This window comes from Myotis lucifugus, unplaced genomic scaffold (genome assembly GCF_000147115.1).
Source record: "Myotis lucifugus unplaced genomic scaffold, Myoluc2.0 scaffold_145, whole genome shotgun sequence".
In the NCBI taxonomy this organism is placed as follows: domain Eukaryota; kingdom Metazoa; phylum Chordata; class Mammalia; order Chiroptera; family Vespertilionidae; genus Myotis; species Myotis lucifugus.
Window position 1 is genome coordinate 3,265,470 of NW_005871193.1, and position 25,104 is coordinate 3,290,573.

At 48.7% G+C, this 25,104-nt stretch overlaps 1 protein-coding gene across 3 annotated transcripts; it reads right to left on the bottom strand.

Moving 5' to 3' along the window:
- Window positions 1-9,582: 9,582 nt before the first annotated feature.
- LOC111827241 lies at window positions 9,583-24,281 on the bottom strand. Of its 3 annotated transcripts, none has more exons than XM_023758970.1 (3): window positions 23,782-24,280; window positions 16,860-16,988; window positions 9,583-10,090 (listed from the first exon to the last, which is right to left on the bottom strand). In XM_023758970.1, exons 1-3 carry the CDS (start codon window positions 24,051-24,053, stop codon window positions 10,075-10,077), a joined length of 417 nt encoding a protein of 138 aa, XP_023614738.1. In that variant the 5' UTR covers window positions 24,054-24,280; the 3' UTR covers window positions 9,583-10,074. The 3 variants fall into 3 exon arrangements, with proteins under 3 accessions (XP_023614738.1, XP_023614737.1, XP_023614736.1); XM_023758969.1 differs by lacking the exon at window positions 9,583-10,090 and adding an exon at window positions 12,784-13,092 and having other exon boundaries at window positions 23,782-24,281; XM_023758968.1 differs by lacking the exon at window positions 9,583-10,090 and adding an exon at window positions 12,784-13,095 and having other exon boundaries at window positions 23,782-24,281.
- Window positions 24,282-25,104: the final 823 nt, after the last annotated feature.

Genomic DNA, 25,104 nt, shown 5'->3' on the forward strand with positions numbered 1-25,104 from the left:
CACAAATGTCCACTCTGATGTCTATTCCATGGCAGGCACTGTCTAGGCAAGAGATTCGTCGGATGGAACGCAGCTGCTTCTCATCAGCGGCCCTCTGTCGCCAGAACAAGCTTCCCTTCTCCAGGAAGACTTCATCCAAGTCAAAGTCTTTCACTCGACAGGTGTTTACTGAGCACTTATTATGTGCCAGGCACTCTTTCAGGTGTTCTGATAAAATACCAATTTTCCATGTAGCACAATTGTTACAGAGCATGAGCTCTGCGGCAAGAATCTCAGTTACGCACCTTCAGTACTTACAAAACCTGTCTGAGCCTCGGTCTCCTCACTTGAACATGGGGAATAACAGTAACTAAGTGATAAGATTGTCTGAGGAATAAATGAGACAGTCCATGTAAAATGCTTAGAACAGTGTATGGCACATAGCAAGCTCTTAGAAATCAATAATTTTTATTTTTATGTGACCTAACTGTGCCAAGAACTTCAAGAGTCCTTGTCCCACCCTACACAACCAATATCTCAATAGTGTCTTTGTAGATACGTGCTGACAGAATGAAGCCACGATGTCAACGTCAATAATAAAGAATAAAGATACCTGTGCACAGTTACATAGAATCCTAATGCTTTCACATGGGTTAACCTTGGGGATGTCATTAAAGATATGGATCCCAAAAGCTCTTGAGAGGATAAAATATTTGCAATACATATATTCAACACTATATAAAGAGCCTCCTACCAACCAATAAGAAAAAGACAGGTAGCCTGATAGAAAAATGAGCAAAACATCTGAAGAGGCACTTCACAAAAGAGGTCACCCAAATAGCCAATATCATGAAAATGCAAGTTCAGACCCAGTCCAATATTACTTCATGCCCACCAGAATGAGGACAATGAAAACAAACGATAATACCAAACATTAGCAAGGACACGGAGCAGCCAGAACTTGTCTAGTTTGCTAGTAGTAGTATAATTAGTACCACTGCTTTGGCACTACCTACCTGTGCCAAGCATATCTACCCCTATACAGATGTGTGGATGCACAAAAATACAAGTATGCATTCACTAAAAGATATATTCAAACACATTCATAGTAGCACTGTTTGTAATAGTCAAAATCTGTACGCAGCTCAAACATTCACCAACCATATAATGGATAATAAATTGTAGCCTATTAATAAAGTGGAATACTACACAGCCACAAGGATGGAAAACTACAATGACACACATCGTGGATGAATGTCACGAAATAATAAGTGAAAGAAGTCAGACACAAGAGAGAACACACTGTGTGATCCGTAGTATACGAAGTTGAGAAGCAGGCAAAACATCTGTGACTTTAGCAGTTGAACTAGTTGTTACCCTGGGAAGGGTGGTTCGTAACTAGAAAGAAGTACAAGGCCACTTCGGGGGAGGAGGGGCCTGGTACTGTTCTATTTCTTTGCTTGACCTGGAAGCTGCTTACAGGTTGTGCACATTTTGTGCTAAATACTTAGGATTTGTTCACTTTTTTCTGTATGTATTATATGTTAAGTAAAAATATTCGGGGGGGGGGGAGGAGGGGAGTAATATGAAATATTTTTTTAAACTAGGAAAAATGGGTTTATCCAAATGGGTTGTTGCCAATAGATTTTAATTTTAGTGCCTCCATGAAATCCATGAAATCTAAGACACATTTCTGATCACTTCCCTACTGCCTTTCCATAAATGGCAGAGATATTACTCTCTAAAACTTCAAAACCATATAAAATAAACACATTTTCAACACTCCAAATTAATTTATCAAGCTTTATGTTCTAGGAGGCTGAGTCTGAAAACGTATTCGGGTTTTAGAGATGCATGTTGCAATAGGGAGTAATTTTGAGAAACAACATATTTTAATGAGAAAAATATGGTGGGGCCAGGAGGGAAGGGAGTAAAAATCAAGAAGATGGAGGAGAAAACACAGCTCCAAACCGGCAACCCAGGGCTTACGTTCCCAGTAGCTGCCAGAGCACTGAAGTGACTCTGGGCCTGGAAGCCAGGAAGTCCAAGCAGAAGCCAGGGACTCTGAGAGACAAAGTCAGGATCTGGAAGCAAGATGGTAACTAAGTTACGGAGGCTCAGGGACCAAGGCAAAAGAACCCAGAACGCTCGTAGATAACTATAAGCTACCAAGAGGTTAGGAGGGGCGTGACCTGACTTCCTGACCCCGTGCAGGAAACAGCGGCTGGGCGTGGGCAGCCCTGGGTACAGAAGGAAGTGACTTCAGCCGATCACGGAGTAAGAGGATGTGACCCCGGGTGGGCTCAGACCTGCAGGCGGGATGAGCAAGCTGGTTCTTTCTCTATTGGGTGTCACTTTCTAAATATACACACGTTCATCTGTACAATCCAATCCATTCAGATGTTTACCGGAGGCTTCTGGTTTCGACTGCCCTAGTAGCCAACTCAGACAGCAGTAACCTAGAACCTGGCTCCTGAGCCCTCAGCCATCATCGTAGTCCTTTCCATCGGAACAAAGGAAGCAGTGAACATCAGGATCTGCCAATCTAATCAGCCCCCACACCCGTGATGGCCACCAACAAAGACGGAAAACTCAAAATTTTAAATAAAATTTTAAAAAACAAAATAGGTAACCCCAACATCATTTGTATTTATCCTTGGACTCATCAAAAAAAACGTACTGGTGTCACTCCTGGAAATGGAGTGACTGTCAGGGGCAGGGGGTGAGGATGTCAAATGCCCAGGAGGGTCCGGTACACCTCCCAGGCAGCCTGGCCTTACCTTGGCTTCTGCCCTGCCAGCTCCTCTGACGCCATGGCCACCACCTCTTCTTTCCCACATCACACAGGTCTGCTCACGCCTGAAGAGTCCAGGTAGTGAGGTCACAAAGGAAGAACCTTGAAGCTGGTTCTGAAATATAAAAAGCCAGTGTGTTCTAGAATCCATACATAGCTACTCCCCCCTCCTCACCCCTATCTAGGGCAGGGGTGGGGAACCTTTGTTCTGGCAAGGGCCATTTGCATATTTGTAACATCATTCGTGGTCCATACAAAATTATCAACTTAAAAATTAGCCCGCTATATGTGGTCAAACATTTAATGAATTCACCCCGAATGCCTTGGCAGGGCCAGACAAAATGATTTCGCAGTTCTTATATGGCCCGCGGGCCGGACGTTCCCCACCCCTGATCTAGAGTAAGCTAAGCCCCGCACTTTGGAAGACTTCTCATTTCTGGCCTTAAAGAGCCTCACCAACCGCAGGTGGATGGTGTTGGCAAATGAGATGGCCCTGGGCTGCTGAGGTATCTGGCAACAGGTTGGAAGTTTTGTCTGGGAAGCAACATCATGTTCTCCAGGGCAATGAGTATGTGTTTCCTACATTTCAGAGAACTTAGCAAGTGGAACTTGGCTCTGCAAGGCAGAGCAAACACCTCAGCGACAGGGAGAATGAAGGAAACCGCTACAGGCTAGACTCCTATCATTTCCACTTTTGCTTGAATGGCCTTTCTGTTGCCCTTAAAGTCCATATCAGATGCATCAACTTCTAAATACGCCAACCTCATAGCATATTCAGGTGCTCCAGGGACACCACCGCATGCTGGACTGGGATGATAGGGGAAGCTGTACCATAGGAGGTTAGGGAAAAACCACGGAAATGCAATTTGATAAGACACTGTAAATGCTGAGGACAGGGGAAGCATGGGGACGAAGGGACAAAGCAGTGGCCAGACAGCTCTTAAGCCATTTCCATCAGAAGCAGGGGTCTGGATGAAGTGACCTCTCCGGGCCTTTTCTACAAGACTGTTTCCCTGTAGCAGCGTTTCTCAACCTCAGCACTGCTGCCATTTTGAATGGGACAGTTCTTTGTTGTAGGGAGAGCCGCCCTGTGCATTGTCTGAGATTCAGCGGTATCCATGGCCTCTATCACTAGACACCAGTAACACTCCCCCATGTGACAACCAAACATGTTGCCAAACTTCCCCTGGGGCAAAACCGCCCCTGGTTGAGAACCACTGCCTGAGACGAACAAACCGTGTCTCACAGAGGCAAGACCCCAGCCCTGGCCAAAGTGTAATCGTCTGCTTTGGAAAGGGCTAAGAAAGCAGAGCCTGGTCATTATGTCCTCGGGCATTAAAGCAACAGAGCTCCCCAAGCAAACCATCACCACACATCACATCATCAGATCTCGGGGAGGAAGTGGTCCAGGAGGGAAAGACGTTCTGCCTCCAATTCTGCAAAACCCACCTCCTCCCAGATACGCCCACATCCAAAGACAGCTGACCAGAGAAACCCCCAACTATCAAAGGTCAGTCTCACAGCCCCACCACAGCCCCACCACATCTCAATTCATGTCGACTGTTGGGTATACAAACACCATGTACGTGGCTACATTTCTGGGAGGAGGCAACAGACATCTCAGACCCTCCAAACCTTGTTCAACTGACTATCCCAACTCTTCCCTTTGCTCCACTCATCAACCTTGACCAGAGGTTTCCTAGGATACCAGATGCCCTAAGAAACATCTACCAAAGCTCACGTCTTGCTCCGCAGGGCCTTGGGAACCAAGGCTGGCACACTGGTCAAGAGGCAGGGAAGAATGTGTAGGCCAAGGTGAGGGAACTGAAGACAATTCCAGACACATGAAGGACGGACAGGTGGAAGACCAAACCCAATGGGCAGTGGGCGGAGCCAAGTCTGGAAGGGGCAGAGCCAGGGGGATCCCCAGGGCCAGGCTGACAAGCTCCCGGGCTTTAGAACCCGTGTAACCACAGACTTGCCCCAGCAGAGTCGACGACGCTGGCTGCGTTGCTGACTCTAAATCTCGTCCACTGGGGGCTGGGTTTGGCTCCCTACAGGCCGGCCCCCCACCAGCTACAGTTTTGCTAAATTTAGTGCTGTTCCCAAGTCACCAAAATGACACTGCTCTTCGTGTCCATTTCAGGTTCAGCCAGGGACAGGCGGAGAGGAGCACGACTTGTCCAGAAGAGATCTGCCCTCCTGTGACCTCTCCCTTCCCCGCTGAAGTCAGGGGCCCAGGGGAGCAGAAGACGTGAGAAACCAGTCGGAGGTCTCCAGGCTCGGCCAGCAGGCTCTGCCCCGAGGCAGCACGCAGAGAGGAGAGGGGGCACAGATCCCAGGAGCACACCCTCCCTCTGCCCCCTCCACCCGACCCAGGCCCCACTCTTGCAGAGTCCCAGACGCTGTCTGTGGGGGTGGGCTTGCCTGCTCTCTCAATGAGAGGCTGGAGTTACTCCCTGTGGAATGGTGGCTGACATGAAGACGCCCTCAGGGGGCCCCTCTGCCTTGGAGATAAAAATGTATTCGATCAAATATTCACAGGCGCTCAAATTCAGAGGTGAAGAGGGTGGTTTCTACAGCTGGTTGCACACTGAAACCACCCCGGAAACTTCAAAAACAACTGCTGTATGGCAAGAACCATGTATGGTGCCAGCTGGGTGCTGGGAATACACTTTGTAAAGTATATGACTGTCTAACCACGATGCTGTACACCTAAAACCAATACAAAATAATACTGGAAGTCAACTGTAATGAGAATTACACACACACACACACACACACACCTCATGCCCAGGTCCCATCCCCCTAGAAACTGTGATGAAACTGGACTGGGGTGTAAAGCAGTTGGCCCGGGCTTTGGAAAATTTTAAAAGCTCCTCTGGTATTCCAATGTTGAGACAAGTTAGGGGAGCCGTAGGTGAAGACCATGGGCGGCTGCCTTCAGGCTGCCAGGGGTGGGGGTGGGGCAGGGCGAGGACTCCGGGCCCGAACAGGTCCTTGCTATGTGACCTCAGGCAAGTTCTTTAACCTTCTCTGCCTCAGTGGCGTCCACTGGACAATGCGCGTGACGACAGAGAACACCTGTGTGAGAGCAAGGCCTTCACCAGACAGCAAGGCCCACAGAACAGTGATAGCAGTAAGTGCTCCATAGAAGTCAGGAACCATGATCGCTGTCGTTATAAGATAAAGAGGAGAAGAGAGAGGGCACCCCAGAGCTCTCTCTGGGTTGTCCCAGGACGAAGAGTCTCCAGGACTGAAAGTGGGACGATTCCAAGAAGTGGGAGGGGACGAGGCTCCACAGCCCCTGTACTTACGAGGACCACCCACCCTCCCTTCCTCTGTTGGCACTGTGCTCCCCCTTCCATGTCCTCCTCTCTCCCCATCCTTCCAAACCCCACCATTCAGGGCCCAGCTCTGGGAACGCAGGGCCCGCCTCCTTCTCAGGTCTCCAATAACACTTCGGAATTGTGTCCTTTGCTACCCCGAACAGCTACTAGCCAAAGAAGTCTCTGCCTGTGGGATAGATGAACGCTTTGCTATGTCTCCTCAAAGAGACAATAAGCCGTCTGGGGGAGGCCCTCATTCTCGTGTTTCCATTTGTCCCCGATGGCCCCCAGCACGGTGCCGGACACACAGCCCTTGATTAATAACGATTATCTGTGGAATGAAAACCCATGTGGAGCCAGCAGAGCTAGCTGCACATCAGCAAGGAGCCAGGCTCAGTGCCCGGGAGCAGCAGGACCAGCACTGGAGGTCATGGGCGTCTGGACGCTCTACCTCCTCATTCCCAGGACAGACCCCACCTCTTTCCATCCCAAGAGACAGACCCCACCCATCCACTCCCAGGCCCCGTGTGTAAGTGCCGGCAGCAAAATAAACGTTGGCCAAACATCTCTGCTCCCCGGGACCTGCTATTCCCAGGCCTCAACGAGGGAGGCCATGTGTCCAGTGGCTTCTGCCATGAAACCTCCGACCCCCAGGATCCCCTAAACCCAACCGCAGCAGCCAACCAGGCAAAGCCCAGGTTGCCCACATGGATGTCCAGAGCAGCTGGGCACCGACAGGCTGTAAGCCTCTTACAGATTAAAGGTCCCAATTTAAACCTCTATTTGAGGTAGGACAAGTGGGTCAGCGCCCGCAGGCCGGCCGGCACAGTTGGTGGAAGGAGAAGCAGCTGAGATCCCAGAAAGACTCCTCCCATTTGGGGGGAGGACGAGCCAGGAGACGAGAGATCCACGTGGGATCACTGAGGGGGAGAAAGCTCATGCCAACCCACCAGGAACCTCCCCCAGTGTCTGAACGCTAACCTCTCTCCCAATGAACCCGAGAAATAGAACAACAGGATGAGAACAACAGTCGGGATGGCCTTCCTCTCCCTGTCCTGACCTGGGGTGGAAATAGCTAAAAAAAGTCAGGAAATGAGAGAGAGAGAGAGAGAGAGAGAGAGAGAGAAAGAGAAGAGGAGATAAGAGAGAGAAGTGGTGAGGGGCTGCGTATGCTGCAGCCCAGGTCTGGACCCTGACCCACAGTAAGAAATAAAGTTTAGCCCAGCTGCGGTGGCTCGGTGATTGAGTGTCAACCTATGAACCAGGAGGTCACAGTTCGATTCCCGGTCAGGGCGCATGCCCGGGTTGTAGGCTTGCTCCCCAGTGTGGGGAGTACAGGAGGCAGCCGATCGATGATTCTCTCTCATCATTGATGTTTCTCTCTCTCTCTCTCCCTCTCCCTTCCTCTCTGAAATCAATAAAAATATATTAAAAAGAAAAAAAGGAAGTTTACAAGGTAACCTGGTACACACACACAACAAGCACTTATGTCTATGCAGAGTATATATAGCTGAAACGAAGTTTCCTGAGATCGTATTCATCTTCACTATGCAATCTAGTATTTTTATTATTTTTTTTTAATGTTGGCCTCAGCCCACTAAATTGATTTCATCACCCATTAAGGGGTCTGGACTGGCCGTCTAAACCCGAGTCTGGGGAAAACAGGAGGCGTTCTCTTCCTTGAAGGAACTTACAAACTCCCTCACAGATTAACCTCCCCACAAAGCAAACCTCACTAAGCAGCCCAGTTGGGAGCCACAGTGAAGAGAGGAAGAGTTGGTGTCTCTGCAGACGGGATGGCCTTCCTCTCCCTGCCTGCCACCAGGAGTCCCCCTGCCCTGTGGCTGCCACCCTACTGTGCTGTGGGGACAGGAGCTCAGGAGCTCTGCCTTCTACCTCCAGGGGTGCCTGCTGGTGCTGGGCAGCATGGAGCACCGCGGGGCGCAGGGCGGACTTCCAACCACGTCCTTCATTGGGAAAAAGCATTGCCTCACCGCCCGCAACCTCGTCCCTCCACCGAAGGAACTCGCCTATGACACACAAACGCAGAAATGTCAACACGGCGCGGCCCACACTGGGTTTTTTAAATCTCCCAACAGCCCATCTGTATATCAGACACTCCACAAACTCCTCAAGGACGGGAAGTTTGGTTTCTTTCTTTGTTTTTTAACTGAAGGTACACAGAACCCTTTATAGAAATTTTTATGAGAACAGGAACAAAAACAACCCAATTTTAAACTGTCCTCAACCTAGTCATTGTGCTTTTCCAAGCAGCCCGTGAAATCTCGCCACCTCCTCCTGCGGGCGGCCCTCCCTCCTGGGCCAGGACAGCGAAGGAGTCCTCTGAACCCTGTGCCATGGTGATGGGAAGCTCTAAGGAGCCTTTTCCAGACGGGAAACACGCTGCTTCTCTACATCCGCAGTTACTGCTTGGCTGTTACTGCTTGGCTGAGGAGCTATCTGAGCTGGAAACCATGTCACAGCAAAAAGCTAGCATTCCAGCCAGTGGTCGAGCGTCGTCCTATGAACCAGGAGGTCACGGTTCAATTCCCGTCAGGGCACATGCCCGGGTTGTGGGCTTGATCTCCAGTGTGGGGCGTGCAGGAAGTAGCCGATCAATGATTCTCTCTCATTGATGCTTCTATCTCCCTCTCCCTCTCCCTCTCCCTTCCTCTCTGAAATCAATAAATATATATATAACTAATATATATTTATATATTTATATATAATATAAATAAATATATGCATAAATATAAATAAATATATATATTTAAAAAGTTAGCATTCCATATTCTGAATTAGCGAGTTTTAAAGATTCCTTTTTTTTATTCTTTTCCCAGGTAAACGTTTCTGTCTGCTAATAAACAGAGCAGACACTGGACCGCTCCATTCACGCCAGTGCACAGACACTCCCATGCTCCATCGCTTCCCCGAGCTCATCGGGGCCGTGAGAGTGCCTGCCCGCCCGCTATCAGTGCCCTGGAAACCCAGAAAGCCTGCGCGCTGCACGCTCACCTGAGTCCATTCCAAAGACTCCAGGGCGGACAAGTGTCTGGTCCCGTGTTCAGAGCCCTGGAGCGCTGCCGGCTGCCCAGCCCATGGCGGACCTGGGAGTCCTCTGATGGCAGATGCCAGATCGTGCTGCTGTGATTTTTTTTTTTTTCCTGGAGACAGAGACTATAGTTTCCTTGCAATCCCTAATGAGAACTGGCGTCAAAAGAGGTTAAGAAACACCAAAATCATGCCCTAACCGGTTTGGCTCAGTGGATAGAGCGTCAGCCTGCGGACTGAAGGGTCCCAGGTTCGATTCCAGTCAAGGGCATGTACCTTGGTTGCAGGCACATCCTCAGTAGGGGGTGTGCAGGAGGCAGCTGATCGATGTTTCTCTCTCATCGATGTTTCTAACTCTCTACCCCTCTCCCTTCCTCTCTGTAAAAAATCAGTAAAATATATATTGAAAAAAAAAAAGAAACACCAAAATCAAATTCTTAGAAAGCTGGTCAAGGCCCTCCTGAGACCACCCCTCCCTTTGCAATACACAGCCTCTTTCCACCACGGGCACCCCTCAGAGAATGTGGACCACCTTCTCCAACAAGCCATTTCCTCCTTCATCCCTGGGCCATTGCACTACACTTTTGAGGGAAGAAGTCCCACTCTCAACACCCAACTATTAACAAGGGCCATTTGGATAATATAACATCATTCACGAGCTACACAAAATTATCCACTTAAAAATTAGCCTGCTATATTTGCTCAAACATTTATTCAACTCACCCCTAATGCCTTGGCAGGCCAGAAGAAATGATTTCGTGGGCCTTACTAGTATAATGGCCCGCGGGCTGGGCGTTCCCCACCCACTTTAAATTGTGCTTCTGGCCACGGCAGCTGGAAAATAACTCCGAGGGTACATATCCAGCTGGCACATGTCCTGGACTGCCAAGGTGGATGAAAAGCGTACTTGCACACGCACTTTCAGCAGATTGGCGAGCTGATGGAAGACATGCCACAATACGTCAAAGACGTATCACCTCTCTCTTTTTAGAACAGAGCTGGCTCCTCTAGCGACCTGGGCCGTCTCTCCCAGCAACCTCTGCCAGCACACTCATCACCTACCACCTGAATCACAGCATGGCGGGGCCTCAAGTAGCCGCCACCTTTGCTACCTGTCAGATCCAGAATGAGGCATCGAGCTTGCAATGCTATTTTCCCTAATGGTATCAGTACTTTCGACACTGCTAACACAATGGCTCTAGAAGCCACCACAGAAATCTAGCGACTGGACTTTGTTGTCTAACCAATAGAATCTTAGGGTGGCGAGGTCAGAAAATGGAGCTGCTCCCCGTCACTAGTCAGTCAACAAATATTAGTGAAAGGTGGTTGGAAGGCAAGACTAATATAGAAGAATCGATGGGAGCAACCACCCTTGATGTGGCATGTACAAGATCCATGAGGGTGAAGAACCAGAACAGTGATGGCGAACCTTTTGAGCTCGGCGTGTCAGCATTTTGAAAAACCCTAACTTAACTCTGGTGCCGTGTCACATAGAGAAATTTTTTGATATTTGCAACCATAGTAAAACAAAGACTTATATTTTTGATATTTATTTTATATATTTAAATGCCATTTAACAAAGAAAAATCAACCAAAAAAGGAGTTCACGTGTCACCTCTGACACGCGTGTCATAGGTTCGCCATCACTGAACTAGAATGTCTATTTAGAATTGCTTTTATTTGAAATTAAGGAACTAAGCTTTACTATTAATATATGACTTGACACTGGTGCACTCCTTCAATTTGTGTCGGGTGGTCTCCGTCATTTAAGGTACAGGAGGCAACTTGTATCTGAGTAGGAGATCCAAAACACACAGACGGACAGTGGAGTGGCGCCCCCGTGGTCTGTGGACTTTAATCCGGTTTGCACGTAGCCAGTTAAGCTAACTTAAGGATGTCATCTCCAATACAATAAATAACAGTCGTCATTAGGAGAGGGTGAGGCCAGCAAATCATGTGACCACGCCGTCACTGATGATCTCATGGTGAACTACCCAAGCTGCTCAACTTAAAGGCTGTTTTTATTAAACCAGAAAACAAGGCCCCCAAATCCGCTGACCTCTTCTGTGATGAGCACTTGTCAGTAGAAAGCTACTTAATGAACATTTTAATCAAATAAGTATTTTATCTGTCCTTTTAAGATAAAGGTGACATTTTAAAAATGGGTAAGAAAACCTTTCTTTTTTGACAGACATGTCACAGAAGGAGCATGTAAGAAACAGGTATTTGGAAGTCATTTCCACCATCCTGTGATCATGGTTCCAAATTCAATATAAGGAGGTCATCTGTACAATCCTGTATCTATGCACAAGTTTAAAACAGAATATCCACACTTAAAAAAAAGTCTCCATGAAATGAATAAAATGCAGGGGTCCTGACTCCTTTATTCTATAAACTGAACCCATAATAACCTCTTCATAAACAGGTCTCTTTCAAAATACCCTGACTTGAGCCAGACCGTCAATCTGCTATATTGCAAAATATGACAGCAAGATACTGTGAAATAATGAAGTGCATTCGATTTGATTCGGTTCTTACTATAAATAATAATTCTTAACAATTCATTTCATTTCATTCTTCAACAACACCCACCTATCTTATATATGCCAGGCACTGTTCTTTGCTCTGAAAATACAGCAGGGAACAAAAGTGACAAAAATCCCTGCTCTCAAAGAACTCACATTCCAGTGTGTGTGTGTGGGGGGGGGGGGGGGGGAGGGAATATACAAAATAACAGGAATACTGCCAGCAAAGGTGTGGAGTTGGCCGAGAAGGTAATATCTGAGCACAGACCCAAAGGAAGTAAGTCAGCTGCGGGCTATCTGGGGGAAAGTGCTCCCAACTGAGGGAACAAGGGGTGTGAAGGCCCTAAAACAGGAAACACCTAGTTTGTATGAGGAACAGCCAGGAGGCCAGTCTGGCTGGAGCACAGTGAAAAAAGGGAAGAGTAGCAGGAGATAAAAACAGAGAAGCACAGCAGGGCCAGACCATGGAAGCCTGCATTTCCAATATGGCAGCCATGAGTCCCACAAGGCTACCGAGCACAGGAAATATACCTCGTCCAAATTTCGGTGTGAGTTAGTATGGCAAAAACCACGTCATCTAGATCAGAAATGAAAACCCAGAGGTGGGCAAAAGTAGGTGAGAACTCTGCCAAAGTGTACAGCAAGTAGACTACAAGAATGTGGAAATCATGAAGGCCGGCAATTTGAGCATTTATGATAAGTGCACTGTGCCATTCTTTTGAGATAATAAAGCTATTATAATTATCAGAACCTGCATGTCTTTTTTCCACACGAGCAACTGTAAGCCTACTTTTGCCACCCCTGTATATTTCACATATTTTTTACATACTGGGTTAAATAAATTACTATGATTCTTTTCCCTTTTTTAATTTGGCTTCCAGAAAATGTTGAATTACATATGTGGCTCTCGTGTGTCACACACATTATATTTCTATGGGATAATGTTGATGAGTTACAGCAGGGGTCCTCAAACTACGGCCTGCGGGTCACATGCAAATACAAATATTATATTTGTTCCCGTTTTGTTTTTTTATTTCAAAATAAGATATGTGCAGTGTGCATAGGAATTTGTTCATAGTTTTTTTTAAAAAACTATAATCCAGCCCTCCAATGGTCTGAGGGACAGTGAACTGGCTCCCTGTTTAAAAAGTTTGAGGACCCCTGAGCTACAGGGTCTCGTGGACCACTCTAAGGAGCAGGGCTTTCACTGAGAGAGAAAAGACGCCCTTGCAGAGTTCTGAGCATGGCAGGGCACGATGGGACACGTTGCATGCTGCTGTGAGGACGGCGGCCTGTCAGGGGCAAAGGAGAAGCAGGTGAGAGGTGATGCTGGCTTGGACCAGGGTGACGGCAGGGAAAGTAGTTCTGACTGGTCACACTCCAGGTATATTGCAGGTAGCGCCCCCAAGATTTGCTGCTGGATTGGATGGACATAAGCAAGAGAGAGAAGCCATGAGCACAGGTGTTTTGGATGATGGCATTCCCATAACCGAGACGGGAGATTGCGGGAAGAACGTATTTGTGTGGGAAAATCAGGAGTTCCGTTTGGGGCGTGTGAAGTGTGAAATGTCTATTAACATCCCAGGTGAAATGTTACGCAGGCAGATGGAGACAGAGGTCAGGTCTGTAGTTCAGGGGAGAGGCTGGGCTTGGGACAAATAACTGAGGGTCATCGGCACGTAGATTTCTTTTCTAACTTTTCATTCTGGGAAATTTCAGATATAAATAGAATTTGAGACAGTATAGGAAAGCCCCAGGTACCCATCACCTAGCTCCAACCATTATCTACTCATGGTCAAGCTGGTTTATCTCCCAGGATGACTCTGAAGCAAATTCTAGACATCGTTCATGATGGTATTTAAAGCCACGAGTGGGGAGAGGATCACAAAGAGAAAGAGAGAAGATGAAGAGGAGGTGCCCCAGGCCTTTTAATGTTTAGAGGTCAGGGAGATGAGATACTGAGAAGGGAGAGCCATAGGACGGGCAGAAAACCAGAAATCTGTGTCCTGAAGCCACTGATAGAAAGAGCTTCAAAGAAAAGGGTATGGCCAGCTGGGTCAAGTACTGCTGAAGCTTCTACGATGTAGACTTAAGAGGTGACCTTCATGGTAGTAACACGGAGGTCACTACCAGCCCTGACAATAGCACTTTCGTTCGAGTGGTAGGGATAAGACTGACTGGAGGGATTCGAGAGAGGAAGAGAGCAAGGAATGAAAAACTCTGTAAGGGACAGAGACATGAGCAGTAGCTAGAGTTAATGAGAGCTTTTTGGAGATGAGAAAACAATAGCATATGGAAATGATCCAGTAGAGAGGGGAAAACTGGGGATGCAAGAAGGCCAGGGAGCCCAGCTGGCGTGGCTCAGTGGTAGAGTGTTGACCTATGAACCAAAAGGGCAGGGTTCGATTCCTGGTCAGGCCACACACCCGGGTTGCAGGCTCAATCCCCAGTGTGGGGTGTGCAGGAGGCAGCTGATCAATGATGATTCTCTCTTATCATTGATGTTTCTCTCTCTCTCCCTCTCCCTTCCTGAAATCAATAAAAATATTAAAAAAAAAAGAGGCAAGGGAAGTCCTGGAGCAATTCCTGGATAGAGAAGAGGGATGGAATTCAGTGCGAAGGATAGGGGTTATCCTCAGACCGGACCTCAATGTTTACCTGGGAAACGGCTGAGAACACACCATATCACACCTGTTTTTAAAACTTTGTGTTTCATAATGTAGATAACCTATCAGTACAGCAATGCTATATGTAAATTATAAATACACACATAAGAGGAGTTCTCAAAAGTTTTAACCAATATGGGTGCATAATCAAAATAATTAAAGACCACTTAATTGGAAGAAAATAAAGCATACTATCAAATTATAAACTAGGCAGCCTTCAGTGACCGGCATGCATATCACGGTATAATTTATACTAGTACGTTCGTATTATTATGTCAAGTATACAATAAAATAGCTAGAAGAGGTAAAAGAATACTAGTCTTTGTATCTGAGAATAGATGTTTTTATTAAGATTTTTTTTTTAAAGGCTCAAACACTACAATCCAGACACTGCAGTAGAGCTGCATCGGAACTGCAAGTTAGAAAAATATAACAAGAATCACGAACTGTTATCAAAATCAGAGTGTCACGGGGACCAAATATAAGTCTGATTGTTTATTTACACAAAGAAATGCAAACCAGTTTATAGTTTTATTAGCAAGGCAGGCCTGAACTGCACTATCAGATTCTGCTCCCGAGGAGGGATGGTTACCCGATATCATACGGCTCAGCAAAGAACAACAAATGGAGAAAATGGGCCTAATTAGGCAGGTCGCCTGGTCAGAACAGGCAGAGCCCCAAACCAACCTGGAGTGTCCACGGAGCCACAGAACATCCAGCTGCTCAAACAGCACAGCAGCACCGCTTGGCTGAGCCCTTTCACCATTCAGGGCACCTTTCAGCTGTTTTCATTCAGCCTCCCTACACTCCGCCAGTGAAGTACGCGTTCCATTTTAACCTGCTTGGCTATAAAGACTCAACCCAACAGTGGCTTGAATAAATGGACAGACACAAAGGCGGTCGGCAACACTGCTAGGATCCCAGTCACATGGTGATGAAACAGAGGCTTGCCACAGAAGCCACCTTGAACAATCCTCGGGCCACCCCACATAAAATGACAGCAATGCCCGGCTGGCGTGGCTCAGTGGTTGAGAGTCGACCTATGAACCAGGAGGTCACAGTTCAATTCCTGGTCAGGGCAAATGCCTGGCTTGCAGGCTCGATCCCCAGTATGGGGCATGCAGGAGGGCAGCCGATCAATGATTCTCTCTCATCATTGATGTCTCTAGCTCTCTCTCCCTCTCCCTTCCTCTTTGAAATCAATAAAAATATTAAACAAATAAATAAAATGACAGCAAGAGAATGTGAATACTAAGTCCTAGAACGTGGCAGATCGTTCAGCACAGAAGTGAGGGTCCTGGCCCCCCACTGTGGGGGAGACAGATGACAAGCAGTCCGGCAACAGCTCAGATGTGATCAGGCTGTCAGCTCCGTGAGAGCAGGGCCCTGACTGTCTTTCCACAGCTGTATGCCCAGTGCCTGGCACACAGAGCAGTCTCTCAAAAAAATATTTATTGAAGGAAGAAAAAAATGACTAGTTATGCCCTAGCTGGTTTGGTTCCGTGGATAGAGCATTGGCCTGCTAACTGAAAGGTCCCAGGTTCGATTCCGGTCAAAGGCACATGCCCGGGGTTGTGGGCTCGATCCCCAGTAGGGGACTTGCAGGAGGCAGCTGATCCATGATTCTTTCTCATCATGGATGTTTCTATCTCTCTCTCCCTCTTCCTTCCTCTCTGAAATCAATAAAAATATGTTAAAAAAAGACTAGTTATATTAAACCACAAAGATGAGGAAAAATGAACGCTCAGAAATCACAAAATGGTTCAATAAAACTCAGGGAAACTGGTGGTGGCAGCTGATTGGAGATAGAGGGACACCGCTAAATAAATCTAAAAGGCAGAATTGTTAAACATAAAATCTTTGAAGAATGACCATAATTTTCATTAACAGAGACTTTGAGATTAAGCATCAACTAAAGGAAGCGTGTGAATCTTATTTGGAGCCCGATTCAAGCAAAATCAACTATTAAAAAAAAATTGAGACAAACAGGAAAATGAAAATACTGGTGATATTTGGGGAACTGTGCTTTTGCAAGGGGTGATACTACTCCTGGAGGTATGTTATTCAAAGGTATTGTGTTTGAGAGACACACAGTGGAGTACTTAAGGCGTAATATGATGTTTGGGATTTGCTGTCAAAGAATCTAAGGAGGGAATAAGGAATAAAGTAGGCGGGGCTATCAGTGAAGCGAGAGGGGCCATGTGTTGATATGTTGAAAGTGAGTGACAGGAACACTGAAGTTTCTTATACTAATTCTCTCTTCATATAGATAGTGTGTCCCCAAAAAGGTTTACACACACTTTGAATAATTATAGAGTCAGCATTTATTAAAATACATGTCATTTTCAAAATTGAGCTATTAGCTCTTAAAGTGTGTATGCATTTTGGGGGGTGGCCTGTATGTGAAATTTTCCATAGTAAGACTGTTAAAAAGAATAATAATCATAATCTCAAACTCCAGTTCATTTCCGTGCACCTGCCCCCCTACAGGGAAATGTGGTAGTGAGGGTCATACCTGGACTCGGTCATTTCCAAGGAGACCTGCAGACAGAGCTGGGGGTCCTGTCTTGTCCTCGTCACTGCCGTCATCATCACCTTGGACTCACCTGCTTCAGCTCCGCTTCCACTCCGGGCCTGGAGATGCCTTTATGGGTTCAAGGTTGTTCCACCATAAGTATCTTAGCTGGCTGACAGTTTGGTTTACATTTGGCAGACTTTGTGCATTTAACCTCGTTGTCACTTTGGTTTCAGTTCTCCCTGGACCAAGTTCTCACAATTACTCCCATTTTTACATTATATATATCTCAGCCTCATAATGATCTATATATTCAGTGACAAGTAGACATGGTGGTCTTAAAACTGTGGATAACAGCTACATATACAACGGATTACAAAGCTCCATATATGCCCAGACTGCATACTCTACTAGAAAATGATCGCAGGTCAGTTTGCAAATCCTTTGGTGAGACCAGGGAGTCCTCCCATCCATCAAAACCAAAAGTTTGCTGGGCTGTTCAAAATACAAAAGAGGCAGCTGCTAATTCTTCACAGTCTTTGAGAGCATTAATTATTGATTCTTTAGTTGGAAACTGTCACCTCTCTTAATGAAGGAAGAAGAAATTTTAGTGAAAAAGTGAAACTCTGAATGAGACGAATCCACACGCAAAAAAGAAAGTGTAAAATCCTATGAATGGAAGACTCCGAAGACGATATATGTTCATTTTTCACAATAAAGCCTTTTAATTTTGTTATTGCTTTGTTCATGTTTCATTATATCCTTTTAAATGTCCCTCTTTTCTTTTTCCTTCTTTTATATTTTTATAATGAAATGGCCTTAAGGCCTATTAGTTACCGGCAAACATGGTTGGGGCAAGATGTTTACCACGTAACTACCAGACTCGGCCTCTGTTTCCTCTCTCACTGGTTTCCACTCCCACGCCCCAATGCTACCTTCCCTGACATTGGCTGGCTTTCCTTTCTTCCCCAGCCCTCTGCTTTATCCAATGACGTGAGTGCACCCAACCCACCTCTTTGTACCAGGTCCTTCTCCTCCTTTCTCATCGTCCTAATGACAAAGGAGCCTCTCATTCCCACATGGCGTCAATCTTCCTCTATCCCTTTCTCCTCACTCGCATCCCCAGCATGTCCAAGTGCATCCCATCCTCCCCCAAATGTGCCACCTGCTGCCGTGAGCTCCTCCCTTCCTCCACCCACCCCCTCCGATCCCTCCTGCATGTTTCCAGGACAGACCACACGAGGATGGGTCGTCCTTGAACATCTGTGTGCCACACTGGGCGACAGAAGTGAACAGGACAGACAGAGACGTGGGTGCTGGAAGCTTGTGATCTAGTGTAGAGCGCATTCAAACCGGAGCAACTGTCCCTGTGCCTCCAGACCAGACTGTATTTACTCTGTATCCTCCCAACTTCACAGTCCCAGATCCGTAGTCAATATCAGGTAAATGACAGATGCCCCAAGTCAGTGCCCCATCAGTGTAAGCCCATGTAGTAGGAGGTCACCAGAAACTCTACAGAGAGGAGCTTTGATAAGGACCTTTTTATTTTATGGCCTCGGGGGAAAGGGTGTGTAGGGGAGGTTCACGTGAAGTAAAGCTCCGAACGCCGGGCTCACCATTGCCAGCTAAAAGCAGCTCCGAGGGTGCTTAGCTGCTCTCTTCTCTGCTATTCTGGTGTCTGCTCCCTCCTCCCACTGCCAGCCTCCTCCCTTCCAGCTGCAAGGGTAATAAACCTCAGGCACCCTCTGACACCCGCTGCTCCCAGCACGCAGTTCCCCTTTGCCACCAAAGGGTCTCACTTCCCAGCCCAGCCCTGAGCGGCCAGTGACCAGATGGTTGTGCTGCTGTTTTGCAAAAGCAGGAACTTTATATGAGCCCCGTTCCTGCCAGGAGTTTCACCAAGACCAAGTCCAAAGAGGTGGAAACCAGGACACAAGGGGACTCCGTAAAGGTTGGCTGCGAGGATACCCAGTCGTGATCTGGCCCCAAGCCAACAGAGACACACACCCCACCAACGCCAAGCCGCAGGGCCTTGTTCCCAGAGTGGACGCGCGCCAGGTTCGGGCCCGTGAACCAGGCTGGGTTGCAAGCTCTCGCCGCAGCTGCATCTCCAGGGCCTTGGCACTAAAGGGACAGTGAGGCCGGAAGTGACAAAGCAAAGGTAGCAAGAGAAACGTGCTGTGGGACTCGGAGGGACCCATGACCCTCTTTGCCAGACACTGGCTTTGGGTTGGGCCATGCTCCGTAGGGTCCTGGGAAATAAGAGGGAGGCTACCTTGTCACACCAAGGCCACACCCCACCCCTGCTGAGGAATTCAGGCCTCCAGGCTCCAAGAAGCGTGTGTGGGAGTGGGGGTGAGACACCTCCAGGTTCCAGAGGTAGGACTGAAAACGACAGGGGTTTTCCAGGTACAGGATACTGGCTTAGGCGGATCCAATAGTCTACTGTCTCAATGGCCACACATCCTCTCTTGGGACCACAAAAGCAGGCCCCAGGCAGACTCTTCAAGAACCCCAGGAACCTGAGCCAGCCAGGGAAGCATCCCCAGTGGAGATCCAAGCACTTTTCTGGGGGTGGAGGGCAGGGTTGGTAAACTCTTTCTTAAAGGGCAAGACAGTACATATTTTAGGCTTGTGGGTCATAGGGTCTCTGTTGCAACTACAGTAAGTTCTCACTAAAGGTCATGGATAGATTCTTGGAAACTGTGACTTTAACCAAAATGACATATAACAAAACCAATTTCACCACAGGCGAATTGATATCAAAGAAGTTAATTCCTAGGGCATATTTCTGGTCACAAAATCATCACCAAACTTCTAAATAAAGACCCAAAACACTTCTAATATTAAACATGGAAATAAATGAGCTATTTATACATTTAAGAAAGATGAATAAGAACAATTAAGATCATTATTTTCCAACCCGCTTATTCTAGTTCAGGGTCGTGGCTGACAAGAACTCTCCCCAGCAGCCCAGGGCACAAGGCAGGCACCCACCCAGGACGGGGCGCCCTTCCATTGCAGAGCCACTCACACCCACACCCTCTCAGAGGGGACAATATAGACACATCAGTTCATCTAAGAGTCATATCTTTGGGATGTGAGAGGAAATCAGAGCACCCCAGAAAACCCATACAGACATGGGGAGCACTGGGAAACTCCATACAGCCAGGAATCAATTTCTCCCCCTCGTCGGTATTACGATAAAACGACATTGAACAAAACAACATTATTAGGAGACCTGCTGCCCTCAACTACACCAATTAGCATGAAAGCGGCCATAGACAAATAAACAATGGCATGTCTGTGTTCTGATAAAACTTTATTTACAAAAGCAGGCATCTGGCCCATGGGCTGTAGTTTGCCAACTCCTGCTCTTCCTGCATTTCCAAATCCCAAGAGGAACAGAGACCACCTTCCCTCCACCAGGAGGACTCCCACCCACTCTGGAGACAGGGGCCTAGTCTGGGGACCAGGCCTCCATTCCTGCTCCTCCCTCCCACAAGACCCTAAAGGAGTCTGGGTTGCTTGTTCGAGAAGAAAAGTCAGGCTTGCATCAGAAACCTGGGCAAAAGAGGTAAAAGCTTTGGACATCACATCCAAAGGCTTTAGAGATGAAAAGAGCTAGGATCTGGAAAGGAAGTGACTTGCCAAGATCATGTAACTGGCAAAGGCTTCCTGACTCTGTCCAGTGATCTTAATCCTCTAGAGCAGTGATTTTCAACCTTTTCCATCTCAGGGCACACATAAACTAATTACTAAAATTCTGCGAAGCACCAAAAAATATGTTTTGCCGACCTGACCAAAAAAAATAGGTATAATTTTGATTGATTTATTTAAAAAAAAAAGTAATTACCTACCCTTTTTTTGCTCCAAAGTGACTTTTAAAACAAATCAGGTGCCTATAGTTGTATATAAGGATTTCTGGTACCAAGAATGAACGAATCGGAAGCAACCTTATTCTGCAATGTGACCAATAAGATACAACTCCATATTATGGTTCAAGACAGGGCATTCACACCAGACGGCTATTGTTGTGTTGGCTGTTGTCATTTTTTAATTTGACAGTCTAAGGTAAAAGAGGTCAGTGACCCTGACTAAACAGTCGGATACTACATGTTTTAAAATTTCTTGAAGCACACCAGTTGAAAATCGCTGCTCTAGAGTGATGACTGAAAAGGAACCAGAATCAACAGTCTTGATGGTGGAGACTAAAGGCCTATGACACATCTCTATACCACATCCTGGGAACTTTCAGTAACCGCTAAGAGCATAGGTCAATGAGAGAGCCTGGAGAGGGTGAAAATAAATACATACATACATACATACATACATACACACACACACACACACACACACACACACACACCAGAGGCCTGATGCACGAAATTCATGCAAGAGTAGGCCTTCTTTCCCCTGGCTGCTGCCACCAGCTTCCCTCCAGCACCCGGGACCCAGGCTTCCCTCGCAGAGGGAGGCTCTGCCCACCGTCCGCAGTTCGCCAGGTCAGTGGCCTGGGCCTCCCTCTGTGGGGCGATCATGGGGCCATGGCCAGGCCCCAACCAATCACATCACACCTGCCTTGGTTGGCACCAGTGGGTGTCATAGTGCGGTCCCGGATGGTCGTCCGGATGGTCGTCCGGATGGTTGTCCGTTGTTCAGCCAATCGGTCGATTTGCATGTTATGCTTTTATTATATAGGATATATAAATAATAATAATAATAAAAAAAGCATAATGTGCTAATTAGACTGGATGTCCTTCCGGATGACCTTCCAGATGAAGCTCAGGCTGCAAGGACCGAGGCAGCTGCCACAGCTGTGAAGGCCGAGCCCCTTGCATGAATTTTGTGCATTGGGCCTCTGATATATATATATATATAATCCTTCCAGGACATATCCTCCTGGCCATAGTTATTAGAGAAAAGAAAACTTAAATAGAAACCCGAACTTCAAAAAAGGGTGTGGTTTGGTAGAAGACGTGGGTGTTCATTAGCAGAAACTGGTCCAGCAGTCTGGGCGGGCCCTTGGGATAATAAACAAGAACAAGACATACAGCCTCACCCAATGCTGGGCCCAAGCCCCAGGCCCTGGGATCTCTCTCTACACACTTTCTCAGCCACCACGCACCTTCAAAACTTTACAACAATTTCCTCCAAATCTCTCTCCAGGACAGATTTCCCTTGCAAACTCTATTTGCCTGACATAAACATATCTATCCGGATGGGCACCCTGCCATCGTCTGGAACGCAACATGTCTAAAACCAAAGCAAACATGGCTCCCCCCCAAAGAAGTTTGAACCCTGACTTTTCTATTCCTGTCAATCACTAAGGCTCGGAATGTCTGTACCTTCTCTTCCCCTGTCCTGTCCCCAAGCCAAAATGGCTCTCTGAATTACCTCTTCCTCTGCACCCCCACCGGCTCCACCCTCATCCATCACCTTCAGCCTGGAATACTGCCAGTCTTCCGCCTGGGGCCCAGATTCTAAGCTTGTAAAAAGGCCAGGCCGATCTTCCCCCATATCCCCATCCTCCTGCCGTCCACCACAATCTCTTCAAGGTCAAGGCCCTGTCCTTGACCTGTCTTCCCAGTTCCCAGAACCTGACCTAACATGGCAGGTGCCCAATCAGTGCTGAATGAATGAATCCTAGCTTTCATCAGGAGCCATGACCACACTGGCAACCTCAGGGCCTTCCTATCCCTACCACTGTGAGCCCAGAAGGCCAGGCTCTGCAGGCCTCCATCCTCCCACCCACCCTTCTCACCCACCATCTCAGAAACAGGCTCCATCCCGCTGATCGATGCCGAACCCTCGTCATGTGCCAGTCACTCCTGCATCCACGTCTCTGCCCACGCTCCGCTCGCCCGGTTCTGCAATGACGTCCATGCCCTTCCCCCTCCATCCACTCCAACTCCTACGGAACTGCCAAGCTCTGGGGGAGACGGGGGATGCAGGAAGGGGGGAGATCATTTTTAAAAATTGGGCATAGGGGGCATGACGAAGATAGGCTGAGGTCTCTGATCCCTGGAGACATCACCCTCCCCATGGGTCGCAGGCGATTAGAGAAGGAAGAGGTGGGAGGAGGAGCCAAATTTTTCCACTGAAGGAAAGGCATGATTTTCATCACTGCTTCTGTTGCCCTGGTAACCAGGGACAGCCCAGTGGAGAGTACAGTAAAAGAACACCATGTTTATCTTTGCTTTCTGATCCACTTCCCTGTACACCCTTCCCTGACCATCCCCTAGCCCCTAGGCCTGCACCAATTTTTTTATAACGCCACCACCATCTTTCTAGTCGCTCTTGCTCAAAACCTCAAAGGCGGAGCTCATTTCTGCCTCTCTTTATCCAACACGATGTACCATATATCCTCCCACTGCAACATGCTAGGCATCATCTCCCCACACCCATCTGCCGCGCCAGGGGGCCCCACGAACAAAAAGCTGATCTCAAAGCACAAGCCTGGCACCACGTCACCAGAGTCTCTTGGGCAACAGGGCCTAAAGGGCAAGAAGGTGAGGAAGACTGCCCAGCCCAACCCCCTCCCCCTCCTCAGCCCGGACAGCTGGTGTGGAGTGGGCCCCTGTTTTCCGTTCCCCCTCCTATGTCCGGGATCAGGAGAATAAAGGAGCCAGGTTGAGAATGGGGGGAGTAGTTCTACCCACAAGCCTCCACAGATCCTGCCTCCCCCACGGACACAGTGTCTGCGTGACCTGGGAGTGGAGACAGAGCGCTTGCCCTGGGAGGTTATATAAGCGTTATATAACATGGTAGCACCAATAAGCACGCAGGGGTGGAACCAAACCCAAGGGGCTGGAAGGAACAGCCCTCTCGCCACCAATGCCAAAGGATCACCAGGCCCTGGCCGCCCCAGCCCTGCCTATACCTGCTCCTTCCACCCCAGAGGACACAGAGAAAGACTTGCCTGGCTCCGGGTTCTTCTTCCCACGCTGGGCCACAGGGAGGGGCTGCGGCACCATCACCACCCCGGCCCGTGCCAGCCTCTGCCCCTGCAGCCTCAGGTGGCCAGGCTGCCCTTCCCACAGGGGAGCCGCAAGGGGGCCACAGGCAGGGGAGGGGCGGGGAGCCAGCAGCCCCCTCCTCTGGGTCCTTGCACGGAATGGGTTTGTTGGGGGAAAGTGCTGCACAGCTCAGGATTGGCTGGGCCGGCGTCCCTCTGTCCCTCTGTGCTGCCATTCTCCGGTCCTCTAAAAAACAAAACAAACCAAAAGGGAAAGAAAAAAAAAATTGTGCACTGATGATTGAATGATGAATCCCAAATTTTGGTCTATGGCTGCAAATAAAGCTAAAGGGGGGGGGGGGCGCTCAGGACATTACCCAGTTTCCCTAAGTCCCCCACCTCCCACCACATCCTGACAACCCACCACCTATGGACTTGGGCTGTAGGCCTGGAGACGCCCTTGCCTCCAGTCCCACCTCCCTCCCCCCAGCCCCTATTTCTGGGGCTGCCTCAGCTGCTAAAGCTTCGATCTCTGACATTCCTGCCCCCCCCACCCCCCACCTCCACCCCAAGTCTCTGCAGAGTGCTCTGAGTCTGGGGCTCCCAGATGCGCACGCAGGAGCCAGGCGGCTAGCCTGGGCAGTTTAGCACAGTTCTGGGCCAGGTCTTCATCAAACTCCTCCATCCTCACCATCACACCCACTTTATTATTTGGGGGTGAGGGGGGGGACTGAACAGAGACAGAGCCCAATAGCATCCCCCCACAGCGCCTGCCCTCTCCTGAGCCATGCCACTGGCCTTCCCCCGCCTTCTCCACATGCACCTCCGAGCCCCCTGAAGAAGGCGGGGGAGAGAAATGCGCATTAATATCAGGAGCCTTTGCGCACCATCTCTCGCCCCCTCAACCACCTGTCTCGGCGCTCTCCATCCCCCACAGCCTTCCACAACTCCGGGCGCCCCCTCTGCAGCAAACGGGCACCACGCCCAACTGCGGAAGCGGAGAAATGCCAGGTGGGGAGTGGGCAGGAGCCCCCGGGACGCCCGGGGGGGCTGATCCCTCCCCCTCCCCCGCCCTGCTGGCCCCGGCCCCAGATCCCGGGGACCGCCCGGGGGCGCTTCGGGGCGGGAACGCTGCAACAACAGCCGCAAGGCAGGTGCGCCAGGGGCCGAACCGAGGGGGGGGGGGCCGGGGGGGCTGGGGAACCCCCCCCAGGGGGCAACTCTGCGCCTGGCTCCTGGAACGCCCCGGGTGCCGGGCCCAGGGGGACCCCCCCCCCCCCGCCGGGG